Genomic DNA, 13,231 nt, shown 5'->3' on the forward strand with positions numbered 1-13,231 from the left:
CCCTGTGCAAACGTTCCGTTGTCACTCCACAGTTCCGTCACAAGCACCTGATAATTTATGATGGGATTTAGAAATATAAGTTTTGTACAGTCCGGTATACAGTGCACAGGACAAGCAGTAAGGCGATAACAAGAAAAAGTGTAACTAGGCAGAACACGAGAGGAAGTGACGTTGACAAGCCCGGCATGCCTTGCGGATGAGCGGGATTGGAAGATCGTGCCGCAATCATGGTGTCCCTGCTGTCTAGAGGTGTCGGGGTCTTTGCCAAGTCGCTGGTCGGGCTCACCTGTTCACAGGCTGCAAGGTGTCACATGGAGGGGGATGGGAAGACTGTGGGTGATGGGTACTTCTCCCCATCTCCTGGCTGTACAACTAGTGAGAGCTATAGAACTAGAAGACCCAGCATTCCCTACAGGAACCCGGCTGTCACACACCATGTGTCTTCCAGCTATGCTGGGTCTCCGCTCTCTTATAGTTCTATGTGCATGGCTTGGCCAAATTATGGTTTATTGATTTACTTCCACCCATTGCAGGACGTACATAGTCATGCTTTCCCTTCCCTGAAACTCAATCCCTCTTTCCTTCTGGAACCGAATCCCTCTGTCCTCCCATCTGTCCCTCTCCTGGAACTAAATCCCTCTGTCCTCCCATCTGTCCCTCTCCTGGAACTAAATCCCTCTGTCCTCCCAGCTGTCCCTCTCCTGGAACCATATCCCTCTGTCCTCCCGTCTGTCCCTCTCCTGGAACCGAATCCCTCTGTCCTCCCATCTGTCCCTCTCCTGGAACCAAATCCCTCTGTCCTCCCATCTGTCCCTCTCCTGGAACCATATCCCTCTGTCCTCCCGTCTGTCCCTCTCCTGGAACCATATCCCTCTGTCCTCCCGTCTGTCCCTCTCCTGGAACCATATCCCTCTGTCCTCCCGTCTGTCCCTCTCCTGGAACCATATCCCTCTGTCCTCCCGTCTGTCCCTCTCCTGGAACCATATCCCTCTGTCCTCCCGTCTGTCCCTTTCCTGGAACTAAATCCCCCTGTCCTCCCATCTGTCCCTCTCCTGGAACCAAATCCCTCTGTCCTCCCATCTGTCCCTCTCCTGGAACTAAATCCCTCTGTCCTCCCATCTGTCCCTCTCCTGGAACCAAATCCCTCTGTCCTCCCATCTGTCCCTCTCCTGGAACCATATCCCTCTGTCCTCCCGTCTGTCCCTCTCCTGGAACCATATCCCTCTGTCCTCCCGTCTGTCCCTCTCCTGGAACCATATCCCTCTGTCCTCCCGTCTGTCCCTCTCCTGGAACCATATCCCTCTGTCCTCCCGTCTGTCCCTCTCCTGGAACCATATCCCTCTGTCCTCCCGTCTGTCCCTTTCCTGGAACTAAATCCCCCTGTCCTCCCATCTGTCCCTCTCCTGGAACCAAATCCCTCTGTCCTCCCATCTGTCCCTCTCCTGGAACTAAATGCCTCTGTCCCTCTCCTGGAACTAAATGCCTCTGTCCTCCCATCTGTCCCTCTCCTGGAACTAAATGCCTCTGTCCTCCCATCTGTCCCTCTCCTGGAACCAAATCCCTCTGTCCTCCCGTCTGTCCCTCTCCTGGAACCAAATCCCTCTGTCCTCCCGTCTGTCCCTCTCCTGGAACCAAATCCCTCTGTCCTCCCGTCTGTCCCTCTCCTGGAACCAAATCCCTCTGTCCTCCTGTCTGTCCCTCTCCTGGAACCGAATCCCTCTGTCCTCCTGTCTGTCCCTCTCCTGGAACCGAATCCCTCTGTCCTCCCATCTGTCCCTCTCCTGGAACCAAATCCCTCTGTCCTCCCGTCTGTCCCTCTCCTGGAACCAAATCCCTCTGTCCTCCCATCTGTCCCTCTCCTGGAACTAAATCCCTCTGTCCTCCTGTCTGTCCCTCTCCTGGAACCGAATCCCTCTGTCCTCCTGTCTGTCCCTCTCCTGGAACCGAATCCCTCTGTCCTCCCATCTGTCCCTCTCCTGGAACCGAATCCCTCTGTCCTCCCATCTGTCCCTCTCCTGGAACCGAATCCCTCTGTCCTCCCATCTGTCCCTCTCCTGGAACCGAATCCCTCGGTCCTCCCATCTGTCCCTCTCCTGGAACCGAATCCCTCTGTCCTCCCATCTGTCCCTCTCCTGGAACCGAATCCCTCTGTCCTCCCATCTGTCCCTCTCCTGGAACCAAATCCCTCTGTCCTCCCGTCTGTCCCTCTCCTGGAACCAAATCCCTCTGTCCTCCCATCTGTCCCTCTCCTGGAACTAAATCCCTCTGTCCTCCTGTCTGTCCCTCTCCTGGAACCGAATCCCTCTGTCCTCCTGTCTGTCCCTCTCCTGGAACCGAATCCCTCTGTCCTCCCATCTGTCCCTCTCCTGGAACCGAATCCCTCTGTCCTCCCATCTGTCCCTCTCCTGGAACCGAATCCCTCTGTCCTCCCATCTGTCCCTCTCCTGGAACCGAATCCCTCTGTCCTCCCATCTGTCCCTCTCCTGGAACCGAATCCCTCTGTCCTCCCATCTGTCCCTCTCCTGGAACCGAATCCCTCTGTCCTCCCATCTGTCCCTCTCCTGGAACCGAATCCCTCTGTCCTCCCATCTGTCCCTCTCCTGGAACCGAATCCCTCTGTCCTCCCGTCTGTCCCTCTCCTGGAACTAAATCCCCCTGTCCTCCCATCTGTCCCTCTCCTGGAACCAAATCCCTCTGTCCTCCCATCTGTCCCTCTCCTGGAACTAAATGCCTCTGTCCCTCTCCTGGAACCAAATCCCTCTGTCCTCCCATCTGTCCCTCTCCTGGAACCAAATCCCTCTGTCCTCCCATCTGTCCCTCTCCTGGAACCAAATCCCTCTGTCCTCCCATCTGTCCCTCTCCTGGAACCGAATCCCTCTGTCCTCCCATCTGTCCCTCTCCTGGAACCGAATCCCTCTGTCCTCCCATCTGTCCCTCTCCTGGAACCGAATCCCTCTGTCCTCCCATCTGTCCCTCTCCTGGAACCGAATCCCTCTGTCCTCCCATCTGTCCCTCTCCTGGAACCGAATCCCTCTGTCCTCCCATCTGTCCCTCTCCTGGAACCGAATCCCTCTGTCCTCCCATCTGTCCCTCTCCTGGAACCGAATCCCTCTGTCCTCCCATCTGTCCCTCTCCTGGAACCGAATCCCTCTGTCCTCCCATCTGTCCCTCTCCTGGAACCGAATCCCTCTGTCCTCCCATCTGTCCCTCTCCTGGAACCGAATCCCTCTGTCCTCCCATCTGTCCCTCTCCTGGAACCGAATCCCTCTGTCCTCCCATCTGTCCCTCTCCTGGAACTAAATCCCTCTGTCCTCCCGTCTGTCCCTCTCCTGGAACCGAATCCCTCTGTCCTCCCGTCTGTCCCTCTCCTGGAACCGAATCCCTCTGTCCTCCCGTCTGTCCCTCTCCTGGAACCGAATCCCTCTGTCCTCCCGTCTGTCCCTCTCCTGGAACTAAATCCCTCTGTCCTCCCATCTGTCCCTCTCCTGGAACTAAATCCCTCTGTCCTCCCGTCTGTCCCTCTCCTGGAACCGAATCCCTCTGTCCTCCCGTCTGTCCCTCTCCTGGAACCGAATCCCTCTGTCCTCCCGTCTGTCCCTCTCCTGGAACCGAATCCCTCTGTCCTCCCGTCTGTCCCTCTCCTGGAACTAAATCCCCCTGTCCTCCCATCTGTCCCTCTCCTGGAACCAAATCCCTCTGTCCTCCCATCTGTCCCTCTCCTGGAACTAAATGCCTCTGTCCTCCCGTCTGTCCCTCTCCTGGAACCGAATCCCTCTGTCCTCCCATCTGTCCCTCTCCTGGAACCGAATCCCTCTGTCCTCCCATCTGTCCCTCTCCTGGAACTAAATCCCTCTGTCCTCCCGTCTGTCCCTCTCCTGGAACTAAATGCCTCTGTCCTCCCTGAAACTCAATCCCTCTTTCCTTCTGGAACCGAATCCCTCTGTCCTCCCATCTGTCCCTCTCCTGGAACCATATCCCTCTGTCCTCCCATCTGTCCCTCTCCTGGAACCATATCCCTCTGTCCTCCCATCTGTCCCTCTCCTGGAACCATATCCCTCTGTCCTCCCATCTGTCCCTCTCCTGGAACCATATCCCTCTGTCCTCCCATCTGTCCCTCTCCTGGAACCGAATCCCTCTGTCCTCCCATCTGTCCCTCTCCTGGAACCGAATCCCTCTGTCCTCCCATCTGTCCCTCTCCTGGAACCGAATCCCTCTGTCCTCCCATCTGTCCCTCTCCTGGAACCGAATCCCTCTGTCCTCCCATCTGTCCCTCTCCTGGAACCGAATCCCTCTGTCCTCCCATCTGTACCTCTCCTGGAACTAAATCCCTCTGTCCTCCCATCTGTCCCTCTCCTGGAACCAAATCCCTCTGTCCTCCCATCTGTCCCTCTCCTGGAACCAAATCCCTCTGTCCTCCCATCTGTCCCTCTCCTGGAACCTAATCCCTCTGTCCTCCCATCTGTCCCTCTCCTGGAACCCAATCCCTCTGTCCTCCCATCTGTCCCTCTCCTGGAACTAAATCCCTCTGTCCTCCCCTCTGTCCCTCTCCTGGAACCAAATCCCTCCCCCCTATCCCTCTCCTGGAACCAAATCCCTCTGTCCCCCCCCCCCTGTCACTGTCCTGGAACCAAATTCCCCCCCCCCCCCGTCCTTCTTCTGAAACCGAACCCCTCTGCCCCCCCCTGTCCTTCTCCTGGAACCGATTTCCTTTGTCCTTCTGGAATCAAATCCCTCTGTTTCCCCCCCCCCCCTCTCCTGGAACCCAAATTCCTCTGTCCTCCCCGTCCTTCTGGAACCAAATCCCTTTGTCCCCCCCCCCCCCCTTTTCACTCTCTTGGAACTAAATCCCTCTCTTCTGCACTGTTCTTCTGCTGGAACCAAATCCTTCTGACCTCCGTCTGGAGCTGAATCCCTTTGTTCTCCACTGTCCTCCTGGATTCAAATTTCTCTGACCTCCCCCTGGAACCGATTCCCTCGGTCCTCCTCCACTGTCGTCCTGGAACCGGATCCCTTTGTCGTCCGCTGTCCTTCTGGAACTGAATCCCTCTGTCCTCCTCCGCTGCCCTCCTGGAACCAAATCCCTCTGTCCTCCTCCGCTGCCCTCCTGGAACCAAATCCCTCTGTCCTCCTCCGCTGCCCTCCTGGAACCAAATCCCTCTGTCCTCCTCCGCTGCCCTCCTGGAACCAAATCCCTCTGTCCTCCTCCGCTGCCCTCCTGGAACCAAATCCCTCTGTCCTCCTCCGCTGTCCTCCTGGAACCGAATCCCTCTGTCCTCCGCTGTCCTTCTGGAACCGAATCCCTCTGTCCTCCGCTGTCCTTCTGGAACCGAATCCCTCTGTCCTCCGCTGTCCTTCTGGAACCGAATCCCTCTGTCCTCCGCTGTCCTTCTGGAACTGAATCCCTCTGTCCTCCGCTGTCCTTCTGGAACCGAATCCCTCTGTCCTCCGCTGTCCTTCTGGAACTGAATCCCTCTGTCCTCTGCTGTCCTTCTGGAACCGAATCCCTCTGTCCTCTGCTCTGTCCTTTTCCTGGAACCGAATCCCTCTGTCCTCCTCTCTGTCCTTCTCCTGGAACCGAATCCCTCTTATATAGTTACATATAGTTACATAGTAGGTGAGGTTGAATAAAGACAATAGTCCATCCAGTTCAACCTGTGTAGGTGTGTGTGGCTGTAATCATCTCACATAGCCCTTAATGTTCTGATCCTTGAGATGTAAGTCTAAGAGTCTTTTGAAAGCCACCATACTACCCGCAGAAACCACCTCTTGTGGTAGACAATTCCACAATCTTGTAGCCCTAACAGTAAAGAACCCTCCTCGTTGCCTGAGGTTAAAACGCTTCTCCTCTAATCGCATTGTATGTCCTCGAGTCCTCATGCAATTCCTTCGAATGAACAGCTTTTTTTCTAAGCTGAGATCCTCATTAAGATATTTATAAATTGCTATCATGTCCCCCCTCAGACGTCTCTTCTGCAGGGAGAATAAATCGAGCGATTGCAGCCGTTCTGCATAGTTAAGGTCCTCCAACCCCCTAATCAGTTTAGTTGCCCTTCTCTGGACTCTCTCCAGCTCCAACACATCCCTCCTGAGGACTGGCGACCAGAACTGGACAGAATACTCCAGATGCGGTCGGACCAGAGTTTTATAAAGTGGAAGGATTATAGTCTTATCTCTGGAATACATCCCTTTCTTTATGCATGCTAATAATCTGCTGGCTTTGGCAGCTGCCGCTTGACATTGCATGCTGTTGCCTAATCTATCATCAACCAAGACTCCCAGATCCTTCTCCATTTTTGATTCCTCCAGGGGTTCCCCTCCTAATGTGTATTGTGTTTTTATGTTTTTAGTCCCCAAGTGCAAAACCTTACACTTCTCCACATTAAACCTCATTTGCCATGTACAATCCCCTGGTCCCTCTGTTCTCCACTGTCCTGGAACCGAATCCCTCTGTCCTCCTTTGCTGTCATTCTGGAACTGAATCCCTCTGTTCTCCACTGTCCTCCTTCTTGAACCAAATTCCGCTGTTCTTTCTCCACTGTCCTTGAACCAAATTCCGCTGTCCTTTCTCCACTGTCCTTCTGGAACCAAATTCCTCTGTCCTTTCTCCACTGTCCTTCTGGAACCAAATTCCTCTGTCCTTTCTCCACTGTCCTTCTGGAACCAAATTCCTCTGTCCTTTCTCCACTGTCCTTCTGGAACCAAATTCCTCTGTCCTTTCTCCACTGTCCTTCTGGAACCAAATTCCGCTGTCCTTTCTCCACTGTCCTTCTGGAACCAAATTCCTCTGTCCTTTCTCCACTGTCCTTCTGGAACCAAATTCCTCTGTCCTTTCTCCACTGTCCTTCTGGAACCAAATTCCTCGGTCCTTTCTCTACTGTCCTCCTGGAACCAAATTCCTCGGTCCTTTCTCCACTGTCCTTCTGGAACCAAATTCATCTGTCCTTTCTCTACTGTTCCTTCTGGAACTGAATCCCTCTGCTCTCCACTGTTCCTTCTAGAACTGAATCCCTCTGCTCTCCACTGTTCCTTCTGGAACTGAATCCCTCTGCTCTCCACTGTTCCTTCTGGAACTGAATCCCTCTGCTCTCCACTGTTCCTTCTGGAACTGAATCCCTCTGCTCTCCACTGTTCCTTCTGGAACCGAATCCCTCTGCTCTCCACTGTTCCTTCTGGAACCGAATCCCTCTGCTCTCCACTGTTCCTTCTGGAACTGAATCCCTCTGCTCTCCACTGTCCTTCTGGATCTGAATCCCTCTGCTCTCCACTGTCCTTCTGGATCTGAATCCCTCTGCTCTCCACTGTCCTTCTGGATCTGAATCCCTCTGTTCTCCACTGTTGTCCTTCTGGATCTGAATCCCTCTGCTCTCCACTGTCCTTCTGGATCTGAATCCCTCTGTTCTCCACTGTCCTTCTGGATCTGAATCCCTCTGTTCTCCACTGTTGTCCTTCTGAGTCCGAATCCCTCTGCCCTTTCTCCACTGTCCTTCTGGACTCCTAGTATCAAATCAATATGTCCTCCTGGAACTGAATCACATTGTCCTCTTTGCTTTCCCTCTCCTGGAACTGCATTTCTTTGTCCTTCCCTGGAACCAAATCTCTTTCCTCCTCCACTGTCCTGGAACTGAATCCTCCTCCTGGAATCAAATTCCTCTTTTCTTCCCTGAAACCAAATTCCTCTGCCCTTCTCCACTGTCCTCTTCCTGGAATAAATCCCTCTGTTCTCTTGCCCTGTCTCCCTCCTTGAACCAAATCCCTCGGTCCTCCTCCTGGAACTGAATCCCACTGTCATTGTCCTGGAACCAAGTTCCTCTTTTCTTCCCTGGAATCAAATCCCTCTGTCCTCCTCCACTGTCCTTCTGGAATTGAATTACTTTGTCCTCCTCCTGGAACTGAATCGCATTGGCCACCCTGCTTTCCCTCTCCTAGAACTGAGTTCCCTTGTCTTTCCCTGGAACTGAATCTCTCTGTCCTCCCCTGCTGTCTCTCTTCTATAGGTGGCTGAGAACACCACCTTAGGTCTGCGTGTTTTGCAGGTCGCTATGTGAACTTCTAACTCATTTCGGTTTACTTGTTTGAGACCAGTTGGCTTGTGACTGTATTGCCCTCCCCTCATATTCATTGCTTTGGTACATCCCTATCATAATGGCTAATTAAGATGTTTTGTGTCCCGAGTTAAGAAAATGGGAATTCTCTTTTGGTCATTGACTGACACAGCTTCTCGATTATTTAGAACCATAGGGTTATATCACCCCCTACAGAAGTAGGACACTAGACAGAAAAAAAGACTTGACTATGCCTATGGGCAGTCCCAGGTGGTATACTCCACTGGTAGCCTGATGTTTTATGGCTTCTGTGATTTGCTATTTGTCTTTTTATTATGTGCTATATTTAAAAGTCTACACTCGAGGCGCTTTTCTGATCTCCTTCTTTATCATTGCTGGGTAAATGCCAGGGCTCCAGGGAGCCTTGTGGAGCCACGTGTGGCGGCCACTTTGTTGTAGCCTATGTCTTTCTATGGCTGGCGGCCATGTTTGTGTACTCTGGTGGCCATTTTCTTTTTGTTAGTCCGGCATGCACAGGGAGTGGGTGCAATGACAGGGGAGCCTGTGGGGCGCCTTTCCCCTGGTGTTGACTCCTGGCTTTTTTCCTTCCCTCTTGAACACCGCAAGTGGAGCGGTGCTACTCTGGTGAGTCTGGTGGGGTCGCTCCCTCTCTTGGGTGCAGGTTGTAGGGTGCTCTGCTTGCTGGTGACCCGGGGGGTGGCCCATAGCGGAGTTAGACACTTTTTGTGGGGGTCCCCCTCCTAACATATGGAGTCTTAGGAGTAGTTTTCCCCACCTGACCCCCCCCCCCCCCTCTGAGGTTGCAGGTTCCTAGGGGTCCCAGCCCTCCATGGGTGCACTGACAGCGGTCCTCGGGTTGTTTCTTTGTCATGTGGAGGTTGCCTTTGGGCGGCGGGCTAGCGAAAAGCATCCCCCGCCTTCTCCTGCCTCGTCTGTCTCATCAGATTCTGAATCTGATTCGGCCGCTGCGGACATGGCCAGGGTTGGCGGCCACGCTCCCTGATTATCGGATAGGAGGATTCCTTCACACCTGTGTCTGTGCACAAGAAGGCGCTAGTTGCCGCACTGATTGTATCTGTGTGGGAAACTATTAAAATAGAGGATTCAGCTAATACTGCAGCGGAGGTGCTGGTCCCCTTTGGCACCCACATGCCGTCTCGCATGGCAAATGTGTTTCCTTATCTCCCCTGTTTTGACAAAATTGTCTCTGAAAAGTGGGAGGGCCTGAAACGTCCCTTTGTGGTTCCTACACGCTTTCGCAATGCGGTACCCCTTAAAGCGGTAGTATACCGCTTTTTTTGACTATTAACTACAGGTAAGCCTATAATAAGGCTTACCTGTAGGTACAATTAATACCTCCTAAACCTGCACGGTTTAGGAGATATTACCACTGCATGCAGCCGCTGACTAGTGCGGACCTTCAGAGTTCCTTGCCGAAAATTGCCGGAAAATGACATCACCGCGGCTCCGGCCACTCACAGCTCCGGAGCCACCGAACCCGGAAGAGACGCCAAGGGATCATGTTAACTCCCACAGCGGCGTCTGGGGGTCCGTGTCAGGGCTTTGTTCTAAGGTACGTTTTTCATAATGAGCTAGTGTGCGATGCATACTAGCTCATTATGCCTTTGTCTTGCAGGGTTTTTTTTTTTTTTTTTTTTTCATTAGAGTATACTACCGCTTTAAGGAGTCTCTCCTCAAGAAGCAGACTCTTCCACCAGTGGTGGACCCCCCTGTCTCCAGGTCGAACAAGGCAACCATGATTCCGGTAGAGGAATCCCTGGCTTTTAAAGATCCTGGTGACAGGAAGGCGGAGTCTGTGGCTCGCAATATGTTAACTATTGCTGGGTTGGGGCTGAGGCCAGTCCTTGCCATTGCCCTGATGTCACAAACACTAACTGAGTGGGCTAAACTTTTGCGCCGTGACCTGGAGGGTGAGCAAATCCCTTTCTCCTCTTGTATTGGACAGTGGTTACCAAGGATGTCGGTCTGTCATGGTATCCTCTGGTGGTCGCCACAGAAGCCCTGGTGGGGCCAGTGTCGTCTGATCTATGCCTTTCCTCCTCTCAAGCTTCTGCAGCAGCTTTTGTGCAGAATCGGTCTTGTTACGCCGGCCTGGTGCAGCTGGTTGCCAACGTCCATGGAGACCGCTTCCCAAGTGCCAATCTTCTATCCTGCTTTACAGTTGCTGGCTTGGTGGCCAGGCTGTTAAAAGCCAGGTGCTGAGGGATAGAGGTTTGCCTGGGTCAGTGATTCCGACACTGCTGAAGGCTGGAAAGTCTACCTCTGGGAAGATCTACCATCGTACGCGGAAAGCGTACATTTCGTTGTGAGAGTAGTTTGGACTTCGCCCTCATTCTTTTTTTAGTGGCTTGGATTTTTACTTTATTCAACAAGGTGTTGAGCAAAAATTGGACTTGAGTACCATCAAGGGCTAGGTGTCGGCCTTGACGGTCTTTCAGCGACCCCTCACCACCCACTCCCTGGTGCGTACCTTTTATTCAAGGAGTTCAACATCTGACTACCCCGGATCACTCTCCTCTACTGCCTTGGGATCTGTACTTAATGCTTTCAGTTCTGTAGAAGCCTCCCTTTGAGAATTTTTTGAGAGATTCCCCTGTTTCCGCTGTCCGAGAAGGTGGCTTTTTGTTGGCTATCACTTCTGCTCGCAGGGTGTCGCAGCTTGCGGCTTTATCTTGTCGTACCCTCTATGGTGGGCCGCAAAATAAGGTGGTTCTTCGCCCATGTCCGTCATTCCTTCCTAAGGTAGTGTTTTCCATTTGAATGAAGACTGTGTTGCCTTCCCTGTGTCCCAGGCCTAAATGTCCTAAGGAATTTGCTTTGCATGCCTTAGATGTGGTTTGAGCGATTCGGTTGTATTTGGCAGGCACTAGTCTTTTCAGAGGTCAGACTCGCTAATTGTGATCACGGACGGGCCAAGAAAAGGGCTGTCTGCTTCTTCTGCACCCATTTCCAGAAGGATCAGACAGACGGTGACTCAGGCCTATTCTCTCGGGGGTCAGGTTCCTCCTTTCCCTGTAATGGCACACGCTACTCGGGTGCTTAGTGCTTCTTGGGTCTTTGGGCATCAGACGTCAGTGGCGCAGGTTTGCAAGGTGGCCATCTGGTCGTCGGTGCACACTTCCATTGGCTGCAAAGTTTTGCAGGCTGCTGTTTAGAGGGTCTGTTCCCTCTTTGGGGGGTGTATTGGGGGTGTATTCAGATTGTTTACCTGGTTGGCTATTGTGTTTAGCCTTGGGATTTTTTGTTATCCCACCCCTCATTTTTGGCACTGCTTGGGGACGTTCCTAAAGTTCTCAATAAAGGAGAAGCTGTGTCCGTCAATGAACTAAAGAGAAAATGGGATTTTTGAGTAAAATCTATTTCTCTGAGTTCATTGATGGACACAGCACCCACCCCTCTATAGAGTTGTAATACTTCTGACACTGCTTGTTACCAAACTTAAGACCTATAGCAGAGAGGGGGGAGTATACCACCTGGGACTGCCCATAGGCATAGTCAAGTCTTTTTTTCTGCCTAGTGTCCTACTCCTGTAGGGGGCAATATAACCCAATGGTTCTGAAGCTGTGTCTGTCAATAAACTCAGAGAAATGGATTTTACGTTAAGTTGAAAATCCAATTTTTGTGGTTTTTCTGTAAAATCCTTTTCTTGGAGTACATCACGGGATACAGAGACCCTGCCATTTTGTGGTTCATGGCTTTCTACAAAAATGAAAGCCTTGTCTAATGTGGAGAGGTTATGCCTGTGAGGGAACTTCCTGCCTTGTTTTTTTTTTTTTTGCCGGTGTCCTGTCACCTGAAGGTGGCAGCATAACCCTGTCAAAATGGCTACTGAAGATGCTCTGTGTCCCCAGGTATACTCCAAGAAAAAGGATTTTACAGGTAAACCTAAAATCCCATTATTTTGAGTTTAGTGTTTCTTTAGGTATGACATGTTCTCCATGGATTTATCAGTTTTTCCTAGGTGTTGATAAATGTTTTTTTAAATACAGTGGCAAGAAAACGTATGTGGACAATAATTAAAATCTTAACAACATAAATCTTAACCACATAGATGCAGTGCAATGACCTAAGGAGAGCTGGTCACACCAGACATCCTACAAATGTGTCTGAGCTGAAACGGTTTTGTAAAGCAGAATGGTGAAAAATGTCTCCAGAACATTGTGCAGGTCTGATCCAGAGCTACTGAAAGTGATTGCTTGACTGCCAAAGGAAGTTTGACCAGCTATTAACGCCAAGGATTCACTTACTTTCTCCTCCAGCACTGTTAATGTTTTTTTCAATGTGCTCAATAAAAAAAAATGAGAATTTAGGGTTGTGTGTTATCGATTTAAGCACATTTCCTGGAATTCATACAATTTCGCAGACAGATTTTGCGCCAAATTATTCTACCTGTATAGATCTTTTACTTGAATATAGCTCGTGCTGTGCCACTTTTAGGACTTGGAAGAGACACTTTTCCAGAATATTTCTGAGCCAGTTTCTCTCTCTGTACGCCAAAATAGAATTTATTTTAATTAGCTACACTTTAAGTCAGGGCTTGACAAATTTTCCTGAAATCTAGGAGCCAGCTAAAAAAGTTAGGAGCCAGTTTTTTTTTTTTTTTTAAACTTACAACCAAGCTTTATTTAATAAAACGGATACTAAATTTACACATGAATACGACTAGAAACCCAATCTCCTCTATAGTGCAATTGGATGAAAACAGACTGTCTGTCTCTTTCCATCCGATGCCATCTGATCCGATCCACGGGATGGATAGAAAATAGAACCACCATCCGTCTGCTTTTGGCGGACAGGATCAGATGGCGGCAGATTACTGCTCCATAGAAGAGAATGAAGGGTCCGATCAGGTCTGCCTGAAAAACTGACAGGCGGACCTGATCAGACAGCCCGTGTGAAAGGGGCCTTCGGCTGTGGCATGGCGATGAGGAAGAAAAAAAAAAAAAGATATTATATATTTTTTAATAATAATTGGAAAAGAAGAAGAAGTATTTTTTTTTTTTTTTTTTTTTTTTTTTTACATTTAAAAAATAAATTAAATTAATAATAATAACCACACTCCCTGTCAAAGGTAACTAACTGGACAGGGAGATGGTAATGCATTGAGAACAAACAGGCAGTGGAAACAGTCATTACAACAGTCATTA

The 13,231-nt window shown here is 50.9% G+C and overlaps 1 protein-coding gene across 1 annotated transcript in view; it reads left to right on the top strand.

The window, feature by feature from the left end:
* The first annotated feature begins 99 nt into the window (after positions 1-99).
* The window catches only part of TFAM (transcription factor A, mitochondrial), a 55,553-nt gene continuing 42,421 nt past the window's right edge, over positions 100-13,231 (top strand). Inside the window, exon 1 of the mRNA XM_082269546.1 lies at positions 100-304. Within this exon, the coding sequence (XP_082125672.1) occupies positions 228-304 (77 nt within the window). The 5' untranslated portion in view covers positions 100-227. The remainder of the gene's footprint in view (positions 305-13,231) is intronic.

This window comes from Pelophylax lessonae, assembly GCF_965119305.1.
Source record: "Pelophylax lessonae genome assembly, chromosome: 9".
NCBI lineage: Eukaryota > Metazoa > Chordata > Amphibia > Anura > Ranidae > Pelophylax > Pelophylax lessonae.